At 37.1% G+C, this 25,795-nt stretch overlaps 1 protein-coding gene across 1 annotated transcript in view; it reads right to left on the reverse strand.

The window, feature by feature from the left end:
- The window catches only part of BCKDHB (branched chain keto acid dehydrogenase E1 subunit beta), a 109,471-nt gene extending 83,676 nt beyond the window's left edge, over positions 1-25,795 (reverse strand). Inside the window, exons 1-5 of the mRNA XM_063152863.1 lie at positions 25,680-25,795; positions 23,170-23,247; positions 20,529-20,597; positions 4,439-4,572; positions 3,604-3,759 (exon numbers count right to left, since the gene is read on the reverse strand). Of these exons, the coding sequence (XP_063008933.1) occupies positions 3,604-3,759; positions 4,439-4,572; positions 20,529-20,597; positions 23,170-23,233 (423 nt within the window). The 5' untranslated portion in view covers positions 23,234-23,247; positions 25,680-25,795. The remainder of the gene's footprint in view (positions 1-3,603; positions 3,760-4,438; positions 4,573-20,528; positions 20,598-23,169; positions 23,248-25,679) is intronic.

The following is a 25,795-nucleotide window of genomic DNA, read 5'->3' on the forward strand; positions in this document are numbered from 1 at the left end:
AACATAAGAATGTCAGTCAGATTAATATACATATATACATAAACTTAGTGAAGTTACTGTAGATGTACAACAAAAAATGCAGCTGAATGATCCTCTATTACTTGGGTAAAATTTCATCAGAACAGACCCTAAAGGTATTCAGACTTAGTCCAGTAAGTTTTGAAGGCTACAAAATGAAATAGTTACTTAAAGCTGATTTTTTTTGCTTACAGTAGAAGCTTGAAATTTGTTCTTTTTGAAAATAAAGAACCAATAAATACCTTAAATCATTATCAAGCAAAAAAAACTTAAGGCCTCCAGATGTAATCCAAATACTAGGAAGGAAACACTATAATTCATTTGCCAACAGAAGAGTTAACTTTGGATGATCTAAGAGAATTTCAATTATGAAAAGAAAATTACCAAATTATCGCAGTTTAAATGAAAATAGAACCCAAGAGCCAAATTCCTTCAAATCAAAAGAACCAATTAATTTCCATCCCAGAGACCTCAAAAAGCTGCAAAATGCAGCATGAATTTTGCCAGCAAACACTTTTGTAGATGTGTTGTTAGAAGTCACTGAAAACATTAGTTCTAGCACTTGTTAAAAAAAAAAATACATTTTAATTACAGCCATGGCTTCAAAATATATTTTGAGAGTAATATCATTTATTTATATAAAAATAATATAAAAGAGTGAAAACAACCTAAATCTCATATTACATGAAATTAACTTGAGAAGTGATTTTTCTAAACAAGGGAGAGGCAGTTTATTAATATTTCACCAAAGCATTTGGTAACAGACACATGGGAAATTACCCACATTAATACAGCTCCTTAGGAATGAATCATTTTTAGGACAGACTTTATTTACCTTATTCATTTACAATGTTAAATCAGAACATGGCAATGAAGACTATTCCAAAGCTGGAAGCCACTACACTAGAGAGGATGATACTAAAAAGACCCAGTTCACAGAAACAAACTGAAAAATACATATTGAAAGTCACATGTTTAAGGACTACATTTTTGTTACAGATTTAGAACTCAGGAGTAGAAATTCAGATGTCAATTTATTATCTGCTCAAAAAATGACTAGCATACTATGCAGTTAAGTCCTAAAAAAAAGTAACATAGCCAAGGAACTGTTAGTGCTATTGTAAAAATCGCTGCTGGAAACACAACTGGAATACTTAATGTTTCTTTCAACTCTTTGAAAAGAAAATGAATGAAACAGATGTCAAAAGAGCTCCAGATACTGTTAACAATTCTTTGATACTTTGATTTCTTTAGTCTAACAAAACAAAGACTAAAGAGAGTACAAGTGCTTTAGGCTATAAATGGACAGATAAGTTAAACATACAAGTTAGTCAAGAACAAATTTAGGCTGGAAATCTAAAAAAAGCTTCTAACCATGAGAGAAAATATTCGTACAAGGGAATGCAGAGAATCAATATTAATGTTTTCCATGTACACTCTCACAACAGTGGACAGAAGATACAACCATCCAGTATTGTTCTCAAACCCCAACAGGCTTTCCCTAAGTACCAATGACCACAATCCTTCCCCTGAAAACTAAAGTTGTACAAACTCCACTTGGCTTGAGCAATACAAATTCTACCTGCCACCTAAGAAAAACATAAAATAAAAAGCCAGAAACCTCTCACAAAGTTTAATAAGAGGGTTGTTTTGAAAACCACTCTTTCCAAAGATCAAACCTTACCCTTCTCAGCTTGTAAGACACTGACTTTCCTCCTGTAATATGGAGAAAGTATGCTTAGATATGGGACATTTGAAAATGCTTCTGAAACAGCAGTTCCTTTTAACTTCTTGATTTCTATTTTAAGGGCCAGGGTTATTCATAAATACCTTCAATCTTGAAATATTATGAACTGTACCAACAAACAGCTTTGCAAAAAATATTAAAGAACAACATTGTTTTCACAAAGCAATAATATTCAAGAGATAGAGTCTAAAGCACTTCTCTGTGCACAAAAAGCTAGTTGATTGCTCCATCAGCTCCACAGAATTAATGCGCCTTTAACTAAGATGACGGATCGTAGTGGTAGAAACCTATTTTAGCATTTTACCCAAGGAAAAGTGAAAGAAAGTGAAAAACAAACAGAAAGATCAGAGGTGGGAACAAAGAAATCATATTACATGGAGTGACTAAATAAAATTCTGACTTACTAACTTGTTCATAAGACTAGCCATCAGCCTAGGTAGCTGGTATGAATCAGAAAGAGTATTAATCACCAGAGTGGACCACTAAACCTCAACCTTTGGTTTAGTATATAGAAATTTGAGATTGATCTACAAGATCAGCAGAAATTAGCTGGACCTGGAGTCAGTATTTTAATTATCTAAGCTATGTTTTGCTTTCATACATTAATAAACTACTTTAGTTTTAAACAAGCTCTAGAAAACATTTGATTCAATAGCCTGGCAAAAGACTTTGTACATGGTTTTTGTCTATAATCAGGAAATACTTTCAAGTTCAGAAGATGACCTCAAATACCATAAACAACACCCAAAGACGAGAATATATAGAATTCCTCAAACAAAACAAAATAAAGTGTGAATAATATAGGTATGTTGGTTTTTTTTTTAAGAGAAGAACAAGTAGGAGAAATGGCTATGGCCTCCCTGTAGATGAGTAATATCTGAACCTTTAGGACGCCAAAATCATACAGAGACAACAGTATAAACAGCAGATAAACAATGAACATGTGTCTTTAGAATACTAATACTGGTTCTGCTTAAATCTTCTGCATTAATCTGCCCTGAGTCATTGCTCAATGGACTGGATGCCAGCTAACCCAGAAGTACAAGTTCACAGACAAAAATTTGGTCAGGAAAAAATGAAGAGCCGGACAAACTCTCTTGGTCTGAAATTATTATATCCTGCACTCCCTTTCTCTAGGAAAGTTATCCACCCAAGCACTAGGTGTCTTCTCTTCAAGGGAAGCCACCATCTTGGGCAGAAAGCTTGTCTGAAGTTCTCACTCCAAAAATCACCAAGCAGTTGAGTTTGGCAAGGACCTCCAGGGGGGCAATCTGGTCCAATGCCCTTGACCAAGCAGAGGCATCCAGATCCAATTGCCTGGAATCACATGCAGACAAATTCTGAGCACCTACAAGAATTGAGACTCTGCAAATTCTCTGAGCAATCTGTGCTTCATTGTGTTCAGAAAGAACCTCTGGTGCTTCAGTTTGTGCCTACTGCCTACCACCGTCTTTCATATAAATTAATGCAATAAGGCACTTAAGAGAGATGCAGAAATTTAAAAAAAAAATAAAGGAAAGTACTACTTTTTGTCAGTTTTTAGGTTCTGTACTATACTGGACAAAAAACTATGTAAAATGTATCTTTGTAATGCAAAAAACCAGACAAATACAAAATGCTATGTGTACTAAAGATTGCTTCAATAATGGCTAGAAATTTTCAAACACTTAACAGAGTTTAAGTTTTCTAATAGTTTTTAATTAACATATTCTGATATTTTGTTCTGGATTGACATGTACTCTTCTTCCCCTCTCTGCACCCAGACTCATTGCTAGTCAGGTCCATTATAAAACAAACAAACAAAAAAAACAATCTTCATAAAATAAGAGTTATTATACCTTTATTCCTGGACAGTGAGCAAAAAAGGCTTCTGGACTTTGAGAGTGATATAATCCACCATGACCCACACAGCCCCACGGTGCTCTAATGGTGAGGCTTCCACAATTGAACAGATCTCCAGAGCGGTATCGATATTTGGCTGCTTCATTAACAATCTGGGAAGATTTATATACAAAAGTAACATTCAGTCCAATACCTCTAGTTATGCATCAAGACACTTCAATACATGCAATGTAACTACATCATCTGTTCCATGCATGGGATTCAGAGGATGACATTAGAAGCAAAGGAATACTGTAAGTCAGCACAAAGACAAACATTTTCCAAGGCAATTCAAATAATTTTTTGTGTTCAAATTAGATGCCTAGGCCTCAAGGGTAGCCTTATAATCCAGTTCTTTCATCATTCTATACTGTCAATCAGCCCAGTCCAGATCTGTACTTTGTCCTGTGGACACGTGGCCAGCTGCAGCTGTATGCAGAAATGAGACTGTGTTCAGAAGACACAGGCTGTTGACTTTATGGCTGCTGAAGCCAACACAGCCACAAAACCAAAAATTAAAACAAACAGACAGTTGCCTCAAACCAGATCTTTAATTTCCATTATTTAATAAGCCTTCAAATTGGCCATGGTACAGTTTACTGTTTACAGTACAGTACTAGCACTGTTTGCAGTTTACGCCTGTTTACCTAAAGCATGCATAAATATTAGTAATACATCTGTGGTTATATTTGCAAAAATTACATATTCAAACCAAGTACTAATGCTAACAGAAGAGTAATTTAAACATATGTAAGATTTATTTTAACTGCTCTCAAATTTATTAGTACTAACCTGATCAAATGCTGGAAAAATGTAATCTGCAAATTGAATTTCTGCAATGGCTGTAGCACCTGTAACAGCAATTCCAATACCAAAGCCAACAATTCCTTGTTCACATAAAGGGGTGTTGAAAACTCTGTCTTTACCTAATAAAAAAAAAAAAAAAAAAAACACAATTCCTTTAATACAACCAGCTCTAAGCAGAAAACATTGTCCCAGAAATATTTTACTTATAAACAAGTCACATGCAACTAAGCATATCGCTGTTTAGATGGGCTTTTTTAGGTGCAGCAACAATAACCATCCATTAGAGGTACAGATACTTTAACTTGTAACAACTTAGAGAAAGAAAAGGAAAAACTGAATGAAAGCTAAGAACAGTTCCTGTAACTTACAAGGTTCTGAACACTTGAAGGAAAATTTGTTCTGATGTATTCACATTTAAACATGCATACCCCCCATGCTTATATGGGAGTGAACAATGCTTACAACTGTCTTTAATAGTTTGCAATAAAGGTAAATGTTGCTTCTTCCATTTTTTTTTTCCAGGCACTGACAAGTAACTGTCCCTGCTCAAAGGCAGACAGATGCCCAGGGGCACCTGTACAAAAGCACACTGCCTCTGGCCCACACTCCCCATCAGCAGTGCCCATTCTTACCACCCTTCTCTCCCAAGGTAAGGTCACATTTACATAAGTTGCTTTGTCCCCAAGGAACTGCAGTTCCTGCTACAAACCCAAAACATTTCCTTTCATTTCTCCCCTATGGGAGTGCAAAATTTCTGTGCCACAGTAATTTCTGATCCCAAATATGCATCAATCTAATAGATGACTGCACACAAAATTGTTCAGTTCATGAAATTAAAAACAAGAAGGAGTGGGAGGGAGATAAAACACCACTAAAAAATCCTGTATAAGACTTATTTACAATATTTGCCAGCAGTACTTTTCTGCCAAGGGAGTACAGCAGAAATATCTTGGTCTGCTATTTAATCTTCCTTTTAGAACACTGGGTAGACAGTAGGTTTCTATAGGAATCCATCATGCATGAAAATGCCAAGACTTCAAATTGGATGGAAAAATGTGCACAGTGCACACCAGTGGCTATGAAAAAAATTAAACAATAACAAAATAATCATGAATCAACTAACCAAAAAACCAGACTGAACTAATAAGTGGGAAAGCTGTTACTAGTAGGACTTCTAATTTCAATATGTCGAAGTTCAACTATAAAAAGGAAAGCTAACAAAAGTTTTCAGAAAGGGATGATTAGGGAAAAACCATTGTCCAAGTACTTGCAATATACTAAAGGGAGGTATGTTTTACAAATCTTTAAAGGACACATCTTCCATTTTCACAGGTCACCCAGCACACCACCGTCACCCCTTGTACCCTGTCCATATGCATGTATGAATGTATAGATATATCAGTGAATATGTTTTTGGCTCTCCCTCTGCAAGAAATGCCATCAAATGATACTACAGTGTTGGTGGTGTCAGTGAGGCTACACAAGCCAACACCAAGTCCAAAGAGCTGCCACAATTGCAGGACACACCATGATTTCTCATACAAGACAGTGGAAACAAAGAGAATCCAAGATTAATTTTCCCTCTAGAGGGACCCTTCATTGTGTAAATTGTTCTCATTCTTGAATGAGCTGTAATCTCAGTTCCTATATTGCATTCTCTGGTGCACACTCTCCATTGACAGGCATCACAGCCAAAAAAAGAGGAAAAACTTCCTATGTAAATGTGTAGCTGTCCCAGGCCTTACCACCACAACTGTGAAGGTGCAGAAGCCCTGTACCCATATCCATCTGTAACACCATAAACACTTGGCAAACACTTCCTTCCCTCCCTTTTATTTGTCTAGCATACCATGAATTAGCCATCTTGATTCCCTTCTCTTGCACTGAAACAAATTAATTTTAACTTAAAACAAATCTTATTTTAATAAACAAAAAATGTATTAACAATATAAAGACATATGGTAATGTTGGTCATTTTCTTTCCTACTTTCTACTTTCCTGCTTCTTATAAGTCCATTGGCAGATCACTATTTGTCACTTCACTTGCTTACAGCATATTTTGATCTAAGGCTTACAGCTTACCTAGCCTTGCTCTTTATTAACAGATATTTCAGAGTACACTGGAATACTCTAATACACAGATTCCATAAATAAATAAAACTCACACAAAAATTTAAATGTATTTGAACAATCCTGTAAAAGGAGCTTTTTAACTAATAATTGACATAAGCTTGAAAATTAATTCTTTAATATCAATTTAGGGTGACAAATTAATTTAAAAGCCCATTAGCCCCACCACACTAGCATATAACACTATCATTCAAAATATAAAATACATACTAATAAAACTGATGAAATATTAAATGAGAGGTATCACATTGCTATCAATGGAGTATGATGAAATAAATGAAGTGAAAATCATTAAAGCAAAAGTGAAATGCAACAAGATAGCTGTAATGTGAGGAGTGTGAAGCACCTAATTTGGACTTTCAGGACTAAAGGTACAATTCTGAAGCACCATGACTTAAAACAGAAAAGAGTAAGCAAGGGAACTCAATGAATGAAATTTATTACTCAGGAATGGTTTTGATTGTAGCATTAAACAATAATACTGACCACTTAAAAGAAAATCCTAAAGCACTTTACTATATATTATATCAGAAAACAACTTCAGGCAGAGTTTTGAGGAGTAGGGCTTTCTTTATAAAATCTAGCCCCTTATGAAAAAAAACATACACATTGTTAGGATAAAACAAATATATTAATTTTCCCAAACATTAAAAATTGTATTGTGTTGCTTTAACCTTCTATTTTTATTGATAGAGCATGAAAATCATTACTAAAACTAACACAACATATTTAAATATTTAGCATTTAAATGCATTAAGCCTATGTATTTTTACCTATTTTATTTCACATTTTCTTATTTTTCACTTTTTTTCAAAACATGAAAAGGAAGCCCATTTTGATAAACCGCCATTCACACCATCCTCTGCAAACTAGTTGAGTCAGACTTCAGCTGAAATCTGACTGAAGCAGACAGACAACCCAGAGATACACTTTGTGTTTCCATATTTCATTTCCTTACCAACAAAGAAATGCTTCCTAAAATGTGTTCCTCCTATGATTTGCGTCAGCCACACAGCTCAAAACAAACTAAAACCAGCTCAAGGAGGTGACTTGTCAGCCCAGGTGAAAGCAGCAGCTCTGCATTTTCTGCAGCCAGGCGCATCAGCCCCTGCAGAAGACATTACACTGGTGTGCATTGCAATTAACCTGCCTGGCTTCACAAACACCCCTGGTTCCAGCCACCTGAACAGGTCAGTGCCCTTTGCCAGCTACTGAGGGAAGCAATATGGCAAACATGGACGGTTGTGGGAAAAAAGGGATGATTCTTCTCATCTCTCCATCCCAATAACTAAGGAGTATGACTAGATGCATGTTCAGGAAGTTAAAAAAAACACTCTAGAAGTGTTCCCTAACAAAGAAAATCTGAAATTATGAAGAACAAACATCAAAGAAAAAAGCAATACTCGGTTCAATTTTACTTAAATAAAAAGGAGTGATCTTTGAACATTCATGGGATACTCTTTGTTCTGAAAATCACAAATTACCACAGACCCTTTGTGCAAGAGACAAAAGCTTTAAGGCAGTCTCACAGTCATCTTCTCGTTTGCCAGGAATAAAGAGTTTCATAGCAACCTAACAGAACGTGTTTACAGACATTTGTAGTCGATTATTGTGCATTAATGTTTTGGCTGCTTCATCTCTATTTGTTCCAAGCCATCAGGAAAAAAGTATTTCAGGATTCTGCAACAAGTCATGTTCCTGTCTTAATTTAACTTCAAAAATGAGATAATCAAACAATATTAAATCTCCTATAATGTTAACACACCACCCAATGCTCCAACTCTGAGGAATTTTATATCACTCTGCACAAGTCCACCCTGGACCATTTGGGTGGTTTAGGGAGTACTGCTGGTGATTTAGCCAAAGGAGAACTGTGCTTTGTTTTCAAAATACAGCTACATCACTGGTGCTAAAAAAATGCATAACACATCTTAAAAGATGTCTGTATTGAGCAGTATTAACAATATATGTGGACAGCATTTCATTTGTCTCAATGATCTCACTGACTTCCATTTAAAACATCCATAAGAAGTCAAATAGAAAAGTCTAAGAAGTTAAATATATTAGAAGTTCAACCAAAGCAGTCAAGCTCCACATGCAGAAAGGACTGGAAAGAAAAGACGAGTTTTTTTGGTACTCACCAGGGACTTTGTGTAGAAAATTCAAATAGGAATTATTAATTCCCAATCAGTCCTGCCTTCAAAGACCTTTTTTAACCTTAAAATACCTAGGATTTTTCACAGATGTACTTCTACATCAGTCTACTAATTTTATTTCTTAACACATTTAAAACAATCTATCCAACATTTACGCTTTCTTGGTCCCATCATCCCTTTTAACCCCATTTTACAACTGGTGACACTTGTAGTCTTCCATTTCTCTGATACTATGGAAGAGGGCAAGCCAAACAGCAAGTAAATTTTAGAGCTTCTGGGTTAACAAAAGTAGTTCTAACAACTTACTCATTTTAATAATTTTGTTCTACCATTTTTTCTACTGATAACCTAGCCACAGTTCTCCAGCTTTAAAAAAATACGCCCTGTTGCTCTGAAGGGAATGCCAGTAAATATACGTTAACTTTACAGTTTAATATAGAAATTTCCAAGCTACTTGCCCAAAGCAGGGCTTCAAGCTCACTGACACAGAGATGGTTTACCTCTCAGTCTTGAAACTTTGCACACTAAATGCTGTGTTGTTTAAAAAGCTGCTTTTTCCAGAACTATCCATGCTACAGTACTTCACCTCATGAAAAGTGATTGTATGAAAAGGATTTCATACATTGAACTTCTAAAGATGACTTCTACCTACTGTGCATAGAATAACAAAACTTACAGAATTTAGCTATATTCCTCTCCTGTTCTTCCCTAACCCTGTATCCTGCAAAAGTCAAGAACATTTGTGTGTGCCCAAACATTCATAAGAGGCTTAAAGGACCCAGCCATGCCTCTGGTATAACTCAGCCAACCCCAGGGCTGAGTGACCAGGTCTCAGCCCTCAGTCAAGTCAGTGTAAAGTCCCAAGTCATGTGCAGTGAGCTGGTCTGTTAACAGAAGAAATGAAATACATGTATCCACACCACTGTGTACACACTGCCTATGCCTTCAAAACTATTTCAACATTTCATTACCTTGAATTAAAAAGTCATTCAAATTTTAACTATTTAGCAACTAAGTACATCACATTCCCATTATATTTTCCTTAAATATTCCAAAAATTCACATTATGGCAGTAAGATACAAAAGTTAGTAAAAAAAAAACATACTGCCAAAATCTGTGAGCAACTGACATCAGGGTCAGAAATGAGATTTGCATGCAATAACCTAAATTAGCTTCTTCCTATTTTGCTGCTGCAAAATCCACTATCATGCTCTATTTTGCAACAAAGGAGCTGACTTCCTATTCTAGTTTTAGACAGAAGTTTCTAGACAGAAGTTTTGAAGATCAAATGACAGATAAGTCTTTCTTACTTGGTTTCACTTTTTCACAGGTGATTAGGCTTCATTTGGGGCAAAAACAGAAAAATCCACAAAAAATGCATTCTTCTGAACCACTTGTCACCCCTGTGTTGCCCAAAGTAAAGGACACCTGTTCTGCCTGGCAACTGGTAAGAACAGGAATTCTTTACAGGTTTATATTATATGTCGCTGACATATCCAACACTTGAGAAAAGCTCTTCAAGTAATTTGGAAATTCAGAACAGCTGAAAGATATATTTTCCTTTTAAGTCTTCCCCAGTTACTAAATCATACATTTGAAGAAACATGAATGTTTGAACTAGTAGTTCTAGCTCAAAGTGTTCTCAACAAGACATTCTTTGACCTAAGATGATGCATTTTTCTTCTAAGAGCTTATTAGATCACAAGTACACTTTCACCTCCTCTCCCCCAATATTCCCTCAGGAGAAAAGCCTGTTTACTGCATTTGCATTTAACCCTCACTCTCACTGACTACAAATACAAATCAGTCAGGAGAACTGCTGAAGTACAAAGAAAAGGTTACCATGGACAGAAATTTTTATACTCTGCACAGTTACCAAATTTCAGCTTTGGAAAGAAAACTTTCTATTAAAATTTAGTAAATTCTGAAAGTTCACAGCATGAATATAAGATTAATAATGTCCTTGTCAGGCTTACAGAATTTTGGATTAAAGAGGACCCAGAAAAACTCCATAGATACCTCTGCCTTCCTAAAGCAAAGAGTGAAGATTTCATTTTTAGCCCTCTCCCCCAGTTCAGATTTCCTGTCATTTGTGACAAACTAGCAGCCACTGAAAGCTAAAGAATAAAACAAAAATATTAAAATATATTATGTTATTCTCTCCCTTTCTCAGGGAAGAAGTGGGAGGAGTTGGGGGAGGTTAATTCAAAGCTTTGGCTCTAGCTTTGAATGCTGGTAACCTTGCAAGTCATTTAATCCTCCCACAATGGAAGAGCAACCAAGCAGTAATATGAACAGGGGGAGGAGCAGATTCTTTTCAGGTATACAGTGTGAAGTGAAAGAATGATGCAAAAAAGTAAACGAATTATAAAAAAGAAAAAATCTTCACTATGACAGTAGTCACATGGTGGAATAAGCTGTCCCAAGAGGTTGTAGAAGCTCCTGCCTTGCACATGTTCAAAACTCACCTGGACAAGATCACAAGCAAACTAAACTCTGTGTTGAGTACTGACTGGTTCTAAACAGATGACTTTCAAGGTCATCTCCTTACATCTCTCTATGGTTTATTAACAGCCCCAAGCAGGGCTTCATGCTGACTGCCAAAACTTTTTATGCTTGTCCTTTTTACCTGGCTTGTTCATGGAAGCAATTCATGACATCAATAAAATAGTACTCAGTCAGATCCATACTCTTAGGAAAATATTTAAAAAGATGCTCACATCTCAGTGGCAGATTTCCTCACAAGAATTTCTTTTTAGTTTTCTAAGGGACTCTTGGAGGAAGAGGAGGTGAACGAGTAGTTGTGATCTAATGAGCTCTTGGAAGGAAAATACATCATCTTGAGTAAGAGAATGACTCGCTGAGAACACTTTGAGCTGGAACTGCTACTTTAAACATTCATGCAGGCTGCCCACACTGAAATCCTCCTCATCATCTGGCTCACACACCCAGTGGCAGCCTAAATTAAAAAAAGAGCAATGCCTAACTGGACAAAGCATTCAAATATTCTTCCAGCTATGATTAATAACATTCCTTTGTCAACTACAAAAAACTTTTGCTGCGTGAGAAGCACACTTGCAGAAAGCATAACTGACATACAGTTTGACATGAGAAGATATGCCAGACGAAGCTATGCCCCAAAATTGACATCTACCAAATACTTATAGGTGAGTATATGCAGAGGACAACACACCAGCTTAAATTACAAGGCTTACGTCAGTTCCATGCGTTTTCACATCGTCTGCAACATGACATGACATGACAGAGATCCAACAGGAAACACAACAGTTGTCAAAGCTAAGTTTTGCAACCTGTCAATGAAAATTCTCCTGTAATAAGCTGCACACACCATGTGGATGACAAATCAAGAAGTAGGCAAAAATGTTAAATAATACCAGTTACTCTCTCTCACATTCCTCAGTATCGGTAGTCTAGATGTATTTTATAGTAAATGTGAAAGCATGCTGGATCTACCTGGAATTGTGAAGCAAGTATTCTTAAGACAAGAGCAAGGATTTCATGCTGCTGTAGAAGTACTCAGGAGCAAAGAGCTCAATGACCAGAAACCTGCAGTAATGAAAACCATCTTAAAAATCTCACTGGTAACCATGCCTGGCCTTTTATAATGCAAAGCATGTGCAAGGGAAAAATTAATAAAGTAGTCTATACTTGGTGCTTCCATCTAAGTGTGAAAACCCTGTGCCAGGTTTTGAGGATTTAATAGTGTTTCTGCAAACTAAAAAGAAAAGAGATCTTCTATAATAAATGACTAGCAGGTTATATCAAGCTGGTCACTGAAAGATGGCTCTGAATCAAGTCAAAATAAGATTAACCTGCACCTCAAAGGGCTTCTGCTGCAAATCTGGGTAAACAATTCCCAAACTTGGATACTACTCTTGATTTTTTTCCACCCTTTCAGGCTTCAAGCAAATTACTTCCAAGAAAACTCTTGAGAGTTTTATTCCCTGTAATAAAGCCTGCAGAACCTTCTTAAATTGAAATTACCACCCTCTTACCACCAAACTCAGAGTAGAAAAAACAGCAGACATATTGAATTAACCCCAGCTGATGAGTGGGATAAATAAACATACAGATAAACAGAGGGAATCACAGGACTAACCAAAGAAATTGAGAATCATTTCATTCCACCTAAGGAATTGCAAAGGCATAAAGAGAGATGTCTAAAAGAAAGTACACAAAATGTGCTTGTGACCTCATATTAACACAGACTGCAAAGACTAGTTATGCTCACCAATTCCATCTTGGGTCTTTAATACATAAAGTTTCATCCTCCTCGACATGATATTATCAAAATAGTGTTTTTACATGATTCACCACAAGTATTTTCTGAAGTGGAAAATTCCATTTTTATGAAGTTCAGCAGCACATACTTTTTTGCCCAGCAATCTATCTTGAAATATCTTAAAAATGTGAGAACAGCTTTCTCTTTTTACTCTGCACTGAATATCAAGTTCTATATTAAAAAATATATTCCTTATCTTTCCCTTAAACAGGTTTAAAACATAGGAAAAGAAACATAATAAGTATTAGCAAGCCCCAAATAAATAAAATACAATTTTCACAGCAGGCACACTATCAGAACAATTAAAAAGAAAAGGAAAACAAAACTAAAATAAAAGCCATTTAGCTCTGACAGTGACTGATTTATATTATTATCCCACAGATAAAAAACATGTAGAAAGACATACTACATTTTACCAAGTTTTTACATTTTACCGAGTTTTCAAATAACTTTCCTTCTAACTGTAAATCTTCAAAAAAGAATCGGCTATTTAAGATGAAAATGAACAAAATGTACTATTGTGTAATGAGTCCGGAACATATTCTCCAGATGTTACTGTTCAAAGACATTTATATAAATCAGAACAAATCCAGGTCTGGCCAAACTGTTCTGGAAGAACCAGGCAAGCAAACTGCAGAATTCTTCACTTAAATCTATGCAAAAAGAAATATGGATAACCAAACCCCAGGCTATTTAGGTTTTACTCAATCTACACACAAGTAGTCATTTTGAACTCTGAATGAAATGTTCCACCCTTAGCTTACATCCATGATGTCAAAAATTCTGAACTCCTTCCTTCTACCACATGCAATGTTTTAGAAGGGACCAGGACCTGTGCCAAAGAAGAACCATGTTTCTCCAGCAAGCTTGTAGTCTGCTTTTAAGCATCAAGATAACATTTTTCTATCTGCTTATAGAGAGAAGCCCTAACATTTATGCTACTTTAGGCTGAGTTTTTCCTCTTCCTCATAATAGTCTATGGTTACATTCTAAAAGAACGTAAAAAACACCATGATTAAAAATTCCACATAAAAACCTCAGAGTGTCTTCCCACCTGTTGAATTAAGACCCAACTACTAGTAGCTTTTGGGAGGCAGAACACACTGCTTTAATATATTGCATTACAGCCCATCCAAATTGTGTTCTTGTACTTCTTACCTTTGCACTGTAACATTTGGGCCACAAAACCCAACAATCTCCATTAACAGATATCTGCTACCTTACCAGTCACATTAAGCGTGATCTACACAATAAAAAACTTCGTGAAATCACCAAAAATATACACAATATAAACATTTTGAAGTATTTTATGTATTTTGGAGGCAAACTATCAGAATTGCTTTAAAAACAACCCTATACTATATATACTCCTATTAGCTCAACTTCAAAAGGTTCTCCCATCATTTCATGCTACTAAAAGCCATCCGGACCTTAAGCAGCTTTTGCAAGCACATCCAAACTTCAGCCAACAACCTTCACCAAATACCATAAAAACTCTATCTTCTCACCCATGCTTTCCTCCATAGGCTTTATTTAAAACACAGAACTTGCTTTCAGGAGTTCTCTACAGCTAAAGCTCATAGAATAATATTGTGCTCAAGTAAATACTTATCTTCAAAGAATGACTACTATTTTTTTAGAAAAGCTGGTGCCCTTTGGGCATGGCTAAGTACAGCCATCTCCTGGCCAAATAAACAAAGACTTATGAATTAGTTTACTGGACTATAAATAAACTATTGATTTACTGAGAATGAAGTGTTCCCTGAAAACTCACACAGGTGTTTACATCTTAGACACAAGATCTACAGAATAACAACCAGGGATTACAGTGGATCAGTTGTTGTAAATAAACATTATTGCTCAAGACAAGCTAGCATTATCTTGGGATGTAAGAACAGAGAGCTGTAAGCAACCAGGTTTTATTCAGTAAAACACATGAGTAAAGTATCCAGTTTTGGATGCCCTATATCCTCCAGCTGCAGCAACCAGAGTTCAGAGAAATTGATCAATAAAGAAAAGCTTCAAATCATAACAATAATCCTGCACTGGGACCATATGTGTAGGAAAGCCAGAGAAACTTCACCACCGAAGGCTAAAAACAGCCTTTGCCAGTTGATGTGTCCTAAAACATACCCTGTGCTTCAGAAAGAAAATATTGTAAGGAGGAGAGAAAGAAAAGAAAAACAAATATGGAAGTGATAAATAAAATCATTTTTAAAGCATCCAGCTGATTGTTAATGTGGCTAAGTCATCCTGACATAAGGAACATAAGGATACTATTTTCTTTCACAGCTACAACTGTAGTTTCATATGTAGTTCAGTCACTTGCTTTTTGCTGAGTTTGAAACTTGCCACAGGGGAAATTTCTGATTCAACTCTCCCTGTCCTCACAGGATTCAATACAAGTGTTACCTCTTCTCCAGATGTTCCTTTTTTGCCTGTAATTTATCAGTTTGCAAGAGAATATCCTGAACTTAGTTAATAGACAGAAATTAGTGTTTACCATCTGCTCCCCATCTGTTTCACACTTTTTTAAATATATGGTTTGGAAGAAAATAATCCTAGCAACTATATTTACACTCCTAGCTGCATCAAAATAATAACAATAATAATAAAGCACAGGAAGGATTATATATAAAACAATCCTATAAGCTTGAAAATATTAGGGGAAAAAGAGAATTAAATTTCAAGTTACTTGTGCATTCCCCTTCCACTCTACATAACAAAACTGTAAAATGAGTAAGGAGAAAACAATGAAGCTGCTTATTACACATTTACTACTATCTGCATGTATTAATGTCTCTAGCCATGTGTGTACCTCAGTATTACCTAAAAGGAAATGATCTGAGATTGATTTTGTTTTATCCTACGTACATATAGGAGTGACACACAGTTGTTCTTACCAAGTTTCATTTTATCAAGCATCCACCCAGCAAAGAATTAGTGGCTGCACAGCAGTAGATTAGAAAAAAAACTTGGGGACTAAATCAGGCTGACAAACTGACAGCCACACTGCATTGCTAATAAAGGTGGCAAACATCCCTCTAGAACCTTTCAGCAATGTTACACAGAAACCTTGGGGAAAGCACTCTGTTCTAATTGACTGTGTTTGAGGGTATCATAAGCTGCTGTGGGCACTACATCATTGTGTGCACTGAGACACAAAAAGAGGGGAACAGCAATAACAGAGACCAAACAGAATAGATAAAAAATAAAAAGCCATGAGTCAAAAACTCTCCAATCAGTGATGGAACATTAACCAGAAAGGAAGAACCCTATCTTCCTCTTGTTCATGCTGTGATCACACAGAGGATCCCAAACAGTGACACATTAACCACTCGAGCAAAAAACAAATTCATTCCAAAATATTTCAAAAGAACAACTGCTGCTGTATCTTCACAAAGATCAGCTTTGGCATCTCAGTCAGCTCTTTGTGAAGTAAGTTCAGAACTCCTGAGGGACACCATTAGGCCAAGTCTCTTACACCCTGGGCAAGCATTTGCTTCTGGTAGAAGATACCACAGTGACATCCTCTTGCAACTGAGACAATCTTTGAAATAAAAACTCCCATTCAATGTATTCACATTCTACCTGTATTTGCAAATAATTGCAAGGGAATTAAAATAGCATTATTCAGGAATTCCCTACTGAAAAGTAAAAGACTCATTTACACTACTCTTTGAGTCAAAAATAATTTTCAATAACTCAAAAACTTAGAAAACAATCTATTCAGGCCTGTAAATACTAATCTACTAATTTATCTAACTTATACAGTCACCTAAACTCCCTTGATGGCAAACAGAAGGACATTCCATGACAAGGAACTGCAGATTGCTGCACAATAGGGAACTGAGTGGAACCTCAAAAAGTATGCAAACTTCATCTGAAAAAGTGAACATACACACCAAAATAAGTCAGCTCCTACTCAAGCACTGCTATGGGGAAAGACCTGCCAAGCTCACCTTTCTTCTGTTGGAGTCTCAGAGTTCTGAGCAAGGACTGATCCTATTCCACAATCTCAAAATATCAAGCTATGAAATAGCCAGAAAGCTCCTGATCCTTACCCTTGCTAAGGACAATCTTGACATGGCAGCAAGTGCACATTAGATTCTCCCTTCAAGTGCAGACCAGAATTGTATGAAAGAAAAATCACCACAGAGGCCAAATGACCACAGAGGCACTTAGAGATCAGGAAACCCTCAAGCTGTAGGTGTATGTAATTTTCACTTCTTAGCCACAGTAGGATAGAGAGGTCTTTTTCTTTTTTTTTTTTTTAGTTACTCAAAAAACACCTGCCCTAGCATTCTTCTGAGTTACATCACTATTGCCAATCACTATTTCTGCTATTCTTATTTCTCAGTCTTCACTTCTGGCCAATTTCTCCACTTGTACCTGTGTTTTTTCCTCCCATTTCTTTACCTCCTATCATCTAATTCCTTCCCCTGATCTCCTCTATATTTCTGTCATGTGGATGATACTGATCTTTACATGTTGCTACTTTATTTGACACTTCAGGCAGAGCAACAGGACACATACTCCCATTCCAAGATAGTTGTTTCAAATCCATTTGCAGACTCAAAAACAAATGGACAGCATTTTCTCTGAAGGATTGGCATAATAATGTACTTCGCTTTAAAAAAAATTTAAAATGTTTGCACACATTACCTAGGCTATGGAAACACAGTAGGCAGTTTACATCACACTGTTCTAAGGACAGGAAACACCTCCAGAGAGCAGGACTGTGGAACAGCACACATTCCTTATTTCAATAAAGATACTCTAAAGGTTAGAGGATGTAACTTCTGGAAAACAGTGACAATCAAAAACCTGTCAGAGGGTGATGGGGAAGAAGATAGAAAATAAAACATGAATATGCCTTCCAGGGTACCAGATCAGAGAGAGGGGACAAAGGAAAAAAACTGTACAACACTTATTTCCCTTAACTGAAAGGAGTACTCTGCATAAATACTTCAGAAAGTCTACTCATTTTCAGAATTATACAGTGACAGATTTTTAAACATTACACTCAATGCCAGAAAACTGGAATAATGTATTTTAGACCTTGACATAAGATGCATAGGAACAAATATACCATCTTTAGTCACACTATCATGAAAATTAAATTTCCCCACACTGACTTACTTACATACCATTCCTTAATTAAATATTTTTAAACATAATTCCTGGCAGCACGTTAAAAATTCATATGCTCAAAAGGTTGCATTTATTTCCTTAAAAAGTCAATGAGCTTTCCTTCACTTACTAGTACAGGCCTCTGGCTATGTTTATACAATGTAACTCTCCACTGGAAAAAAAAATAAGCAGCTTTTCTATTTAATGACCAATTTATTCTAAAAGCAAATTTTTTTTCTGTCTCTCCAGAGAGACTTCAGCAACATTCTGGACACCAACCAACATCTCTGTAATACTACTACTGAGTATTACTATATTGTAGTTCTTCCTACTATAATATTAGATTATATTTAGACCTTAATCTCTATAGAAGTGCTTTAAAATGAACTATCAGTTTTTATCAAAATAACAACTTACAGGCAAAGACTGCCACCTAGTGATCTTAATTATCTACAGAGAAAAAGAAAGTAAACAAATATAACAAAAGTCAGCTCCTCTTCCAGGATAGAAGGAAAAAAACCCCATTTATTCTTTCATATTTTATATCAACATAGAGAAACAATATCACATTATGTTACTTGCATCACCTACTATAATTTGACAGTAAATTCAGGAGGGGGATGGGGAAAGGGTCAGTAAGTGTAGGTTATCTGCCTCATAAGATTCATCAGGTTGGTTGGTCGTCACTTCCATCTGCAATTCCTCCTTATTTTACAGGGAGTCTAGCCTTTTCATAATACAAGCTAGAACTTATTTAATCTCTGAGATTGCACTGATAGGCAGACACACCCCTCAAAACACTGTATTCTTTCAATTTTTGCACTTTCAGTCTTTTCTGTTTCTCCTCAGCATTCTAACTATATTTTCAGTACATGCTCCAGTTCATCTTTGCCATTCCCTCTTCAGCCACTGCCTGTTTTCTACAGAATTTCACTGCCAGTGAACAAAGAAGCCGAGTTATCTGTGTCCTCTTATCTGCCTTACAAAACTGAATTCCCATTCTGTAAGTGAGTCCTAAAATCAGGACCTTATTTTCAGACTCTCTTCCTGTTCAAACTTGTATTTCCTCTTATTCACTCTGAAGAGGTTAGTACCCTTTTTGAGCAAATGGCAATACTAGTTTAATTAGTCCTTGTTCAATGTTCATGTAAGTACAATTGTACTTCATATAAGTACAATTCCCATGTTCCCTCTCACATTTTAAAGGAGTTCTTTCCAAATACTCCTGAAGTCACATAATAGCTTCCTCAAAAATCTCATTAAAAATCATTGATATTATACCCATGAAATAAACCTGACCCTAGCTAGACTGCTGATGTGCTGTGACTGCTGCTCATCCTGCTGATTAGCACAGTGTAAACAGTCCTTTGCACACCCTCAACAGACCCCCTGTGCTCAGTCAGGGCTGTCACAGTCTTTGAACAGCACTGGCACATTGGAATACACTACCAATAAAATATTACTACAAAGATTAAATAATCTCTTTTCTTCATGCCAATATTTTATGTCTGTCTTACATCAAAAAACCAATCAAATGACCCCTCACAGCACTACCCTAACAATATAAAGTTTGTCCCCTCTGTCTTTTAAACTGGAGATGTTCACTAAAACCCAAGAAGGTTGCTTACGCAACCATCTGCTTCTTTTACTTACTTCCCAAATAACATCTGTTGCCTGTGTTTCCAGCAACTGGTTGCTGCCTCAGAGGCCTGATTTTCATATGGAATCTAGTACCCACAGTCAATATATCACACCAGTTACAGAACTATACCTCAGTCTCAACAAGCAGCACTGAAGATCAAGGCTAACAGAAGTTCTATCACTAATGTGTAAACTAGAGAGCAAGAGAACATCTACATAATAACTGAAGCAGAGAAGCAAGGCAACAAAATATGGTTGTGCTTCTGAAACTTCTTAGAAGTATAGTCTTCATCCTCTCTCTTTTTGGTTTACTCAAAAAAATGTGGATGTTTGTTCTCTGACATGGCTGTAATGCATCTTAATTATCGTTAAATAGATTTAATCACTTGCTGCCAAAGGTCCAAGTCATCTCTGTGCCCTGAAGAAAGTAAGCTGCTGAAACTAAATATGTTATAACCTCTTACTCTCTGTAACAGCCCAGTGGGGGAGTAGCAATTGCCAAATTAAAAGCTGTATCATGTTACCGTCTCCACAACCAGTTTCCAAGACCTGTAAAATGCTATACACTAATTAGCCTGCATACATGAAACATTGATTTTACGGTTTTTTAGCATTCCAGTAACAACACTTCTCACAGCAAAATGGGTAAAAAAAAAGAGCAGTGATGTTAATATGAAACTGATGTCAGATTTATAAATTACATAAACTTACCATACTTGTCTCGCAAGCCAACGGTACATCTGAAGACTCCACCAAAGGCCACGTCTTCACCAAATATAACTGAAAATAATAACAGCAGGGGAGGCTAACATTACTCCAACACATCTTACTTTCAAAGGCTTTTATATGAGACACTAACAAAAGTAACTCCTAACACTTCATTTCACTTCAAGATTTATCTAGACCTAAGAATTTCTCATGCACAGCCTGACTATAACAAATGAAGAACAAAGGTTAATGAGGAATCAGAACACAGCTGTCTTAAAACAGAATTCATGAAAATTATTCTGCTAGGCTTATTAGCTATCTACTTTTTTGAAATATCCTATAGTAACACAGTGTCTAAAACTGTGTCTAAAAATGAGTAAAATTCCAGAAAGCAATTACACTCAGTCACATATGAGTCATTGAAATTAAGCCTTCTGCTTCAACTGGTAACCATTTTCATTCTTCATCCACAGACTTCAATAAATACAATGTTTTGAAAACCATCAAATTGAAGTTTTTTTCAAAATATCAATCCAATATGAAATGTCAAGCCTTCTCCAAACACACTTGCCAGACCCCTGAAGAGTGACTTCAAAGGAACTCCTCTACAGAAAACATGACTACTTAATAACTAGGACAGTTCTCAGTATTTAACACTACTATTCTTGTAGTTAATAAAGTTTTATTACTTAAAGCATTTGCCTTTAAAACTTGGCTTCATATCAACTAATCTATTTGTGAGGTTTTTTCCTTGAATTTAGGGGATGGTTATGTCTAATTTTCTTAAAACAGTTTTGTTATCTGCTTCACAGAAACAACTATTGCCCAATTAAAATTTTTAAACATGTAAGATGTGCGGCAATATCACCAATAGCCGTTTGCATGAACCAGGGTCAGTTCTGATTATTCCACAATTCTTCAATATTCTCCATATTCTAAAGGACACAAAATAATAAGTTAACCTTCTTGCCTTTCAAATACTATTCTTAATTAAATAAAATAAATTTCACATTGGAATCACTAAAAGGGATTAGCATACTTGTGCTAATCACATCAGTGACACCACTTAAAGAAAAATGAATTCTATAAAGCCATAAAACGAACACACTCATCATGTGTATGATTGCACTATGTCCCTAAATCACTTCTCTAATTTTTAACAATAATTTGGGTGGGGTTTCATGTACTTAAAATCTTTGCAAGTCCTTTCTGTTACTCATATGGCTGACTTTTGGGCCAGCTGGCATCTACAAAAAATATTCCCATTTAATGCTGGTATTCACAAACTCGAATGGATTTACTCATTCAGTTCAGCCACTGAAATGTATTTTCTTGGAGACATTCTAATTCTGATCAACACAAATATGAAGATTTCCACACTTAAACAACAATTGCTCAATTCCGATACAACTAAAAACATATGAAGGACATGTTTTCCATTGTGAAAAGTCCAAATTAGTTCAGTAAGTGTGGTGATTCTGAGAACTCACATCTGGACTGGAGAACACCAACATGGTCTTGCAAAGGGCTTTACAAAGACTAAGCCCTGCCAAGCTGAGGAGCAAGACTGGAACCTTAGAGCAACTGGTTCTCTAAAGGCTCAAGATTATATATGAGTCTAGTCTCCTGATGGACTAACACTACTTGCTTTTATAAGGCTGATTCTACAGAAATGGCAATAAAATCTGTTCTTGGCCCTAATTTACCCTCAGTTGTCTAAATTTAACCTAATTGAGGAGCATATAGAACAGCTGAGATTGAGAGGGAACATATACAGGCATAGTACTGCACACAACACACACAAGAATTTGTTCCAACAGATTGGACAATTGGTCAAAATTTAGACTGAGCAGTGATTCAAGCAGTGACAAAAAGGGCTACTAACAAACTAAAAAGCAAACCCAAAATTACACAAGATGATGCAGCCTTAGCAGCTGTGTGTTCATGGCATGAAGCATCTCTTTCAGATATCTGGCCATCATCATGCCTTTGTTGGGACAACAGAAGCAAAAGACCTCCTGTTATATATAAGAATTAAAAGTGGAGTAAATAGTTTTGTGCAATAGTTTACAATAAGGCTTTTTAATCCTGCTATAATGAAGTAGCATCTTCCAAGTCATGGGTTATCCAGACCACAAAAGCCTAGGAAATCTTACACTGTTTATGGACAACAATGAACAGAAAACAGTAAAGCTATAAATTCATTTTGGAGGGCAGGGAAGAAAGCAGAATGCACAGAACGAGGAATATACGGGCTCATAAAAAATACCAGTTTTAGGGAACAGAAAGTTTAAGAAATGTAAAGTAATGTTTACATTTTTAAAACTCTGACTAGTGGGACTCAAGATGCCCTCAAGGACAGCTCTCATCAGTAATACTTTAAACATGGTAAATAATGTATCTTCTGTCCTCACTTTCAAGTGAAATACACAGAGCTAATATAGAAGATACAATTGCATTTTAGACCATATAATCCGTTAGTTATCTGTTAATGCAACACATTTTTAAGATTTGAGATCGAAGTGTAGTAATAACTTATTTAAAAACTTCACAGGCCATAAGAAATACATTAAATATTATACATAGATAGGCAAACCAAAACACAATTTATATAAAGCAAAATACACTAACAAGTATAAGGTACCTGCAGTTGGATCTTTGGCTAAAACATTGTCCAAGGCACTTGTTATGGATTGGAAGAGATTCATCTTCTGAGTTTGCCCTGTGTGGAAGTGATCATTTCGAAATTTAATTTGGTTCAAAAGACGAAGTACATTAGAAAACACTGGTGCAAACATGTCCAAAAACTTAACCATCAAAAACAAGATCTCTGCTAGGAATACCCAAGATTCATTTGTTGAATAAAATTAAATTATGGGATAGATGGGATTGAGCATGGTATACTTGGCCTTCCCAAGGACTATAATTCCACTTCCAATTCCTTTTTCAAAAAACTATGCTCTTGCCTGGAGCAAATGTAGCTTTGCAAAGCTCAAGCACTGGGAAGAATGCCTTCCTTTTCAAAGGAAGAAACCAACATATTATTGTTTTGAGGACTGGGAAAATCCCCTTACTAAAATTTACTGAAGCTTATTTTATCATTCTTTAATCACATTTCTTTAAGCTCCAGTCTTTCCCATTTACAGACATCTATTACTATCAGAAATTTTCTAGACCACTGGCCTGCTCTCTGCACTGCAGTTAGTAAGTGTCTGAAGCTTCAAATCCATACTTCAAAGAAAGAAACTTGGTACTGAAGTAAAGCAAGCTGTTTAATTCAAACAAAGGCTACCAGAATGCCCTTCTTCATTCCAGCACTTTTGGGAAAAACAAGAAGACCTGAAAGCAAAGATGGACCAAAACAGTAGCCTAGTCCTCACTACTGTGACCAATTCAGACTCCCCAAGCAAATAAAATAATTCTTAAAAGAAACCAAGTAAGTAAGAAATTGCTTGGCTGACATTTGATAGATCTTTAACTGGCAAAACCTCTGAAGTCATGACTAGAAGCCACAGTCCAGGAGAATTCTACCTACCAAAACACAGAGTGTGTAAAATTAAAGAGATAAATAAGATTATTAGATGAAGATCCCACACAAACTAACGGGAGTTAGAATTCAGAAAGGTGAACTACATTCTTTTCCCAGTAATTATAGTACCTCTCAACAACCATTCACCTTCCCTTTCTTCTAAGTCTTTAAATAATGTTAGCATTTTTTGTTAGACTCATGTCACACCACACCTGAGTAGCTGCATAGTTGCATTCCTACACATTCCTATGCTTGGTAACTTCACTTATACTTTAGGTGGAGAGGAAAATGCGGAAAAGAAAATGTTATGGGAACTGTTCAAGTTATACAAAAGCCCTAACAAAATTCACAAATTCAAGAGAAGAAAAGCCCAGGAATAGCAGATGCTTCTCTTTCCCTAGTTGTCCACATTAGTACTTAGGTTATCTTATCTTTCCTACAAGATACCATCCTTCCAGTATTTGAGATAAATAAATGGCTATTACTTAAGCAACTTTCAGAAACTCCTCACCATGACAGTTCTAACCTGTTTCTCTTGCTTATAACACAGGCCTTTGTATAAGGCCCACAGAGGAAAGGGGGAACAAACTGTGCCTTTTAGATTTGAGCTGTGAAGTTGGAAAAGCAATAGCTCAACAATATCAGGACCAGCAGTGCCATAATTTTATCTCACTTCCACTGCTTTTCACAGAATTTCAAAGTGTATTTTGACTCACAGGGAATTAGATTTCTACTAATTAATGGCAGTAACTGGCATGCCGCTCCAGAGCTTCTTTGCATGGTCTCAAGCAGGGACCTGCCATACACGAGCTTCCCCACGTGGCACCCGGCCGCCTGTACATCTTTGTCACTAAGGGAAACTCTGTTTCTGTTGGTCCTGATCAAGGCATCCAACCAAGTAACAAGTTTTCTAGAGGACAGTGAGGTTCACGTGATAGAAACAGCTGTTCTGCAGCTGGCAGGCTTCTTCCGGGAAAACTCAGCACTAGCCATTTCCAGGGATGCATCTCAGAAATAAAAGTCAAACACCATGCGCTGCTCATTCCCAAGTTATCTGTGTTTACTCTCAACCATGTGACCACGAGGATGACCTCGAACCTTTCGGCGGATAGCAGTCTTTATTCACCATAGGTTTATTATCACACTCATGACCTAAGCACGCAATACAAAAACCAGGATAGATGTCAATTCACTAAGTTACTGCTAGAAGCTTTTGGTCTAGGACAGGGGCCGAGGATGGCCTGGCAGGTCTGAGCGCACGATGGGCCCATCTAGCGCAGCTGCGGCTCCGACAGCCCGAGCCATTTCGCCACCCCACTGTCGAGGGGGCCTGCCGGCCCCGCCAGCGGCCTACGGGCCCTTCCCACCCCGATTTCTGGCTCAACCCGCGGCTGGAAGGGCCGAGGACACAGCGGGGTCACGCGGCCGTGCGGATGCCCCCACCGGCCCCGGCCCGACTGGCAGCGCCCCACGGGGCCCTGGGCGGGTTCTGCCTCCCTCCCTCCCGTCCCGGACGGGGTTGTTGGCGGCCTCCGCCAAGAAGGCGGGGGTGACAGGACGGACACGGCGGCAGAGCGAGGTTGAGGCCGGCCTGCGGGGTGGACCCCGGCCGGCCGCGCTCTCACCGTACTCGCTGGGCGCCGGGTCCGGCTGGAAAGAGAAGTGCGCGGCGGTCCGGCGGGGAGCGCCCGGCAGCGGGGCCAGGCGGCCCCAGAGCCCGGCGGGGAGCGCCGCACGCAGC

Source organism: Melospiza melodia, chromosome 3 (genome assembly GCF_035770615.1).
Source record: "Melospiza melodia melodia isolate bMelMel2 chromosome 3, bMelMel2.pri, whole genome shotgun sequence".
Taxonomy (NCBI): Eukaryota; Metazoa; Chordata; class Aves; order Passeriformes; family Passerellidae; genus Melospiza; species Melospiza melodia.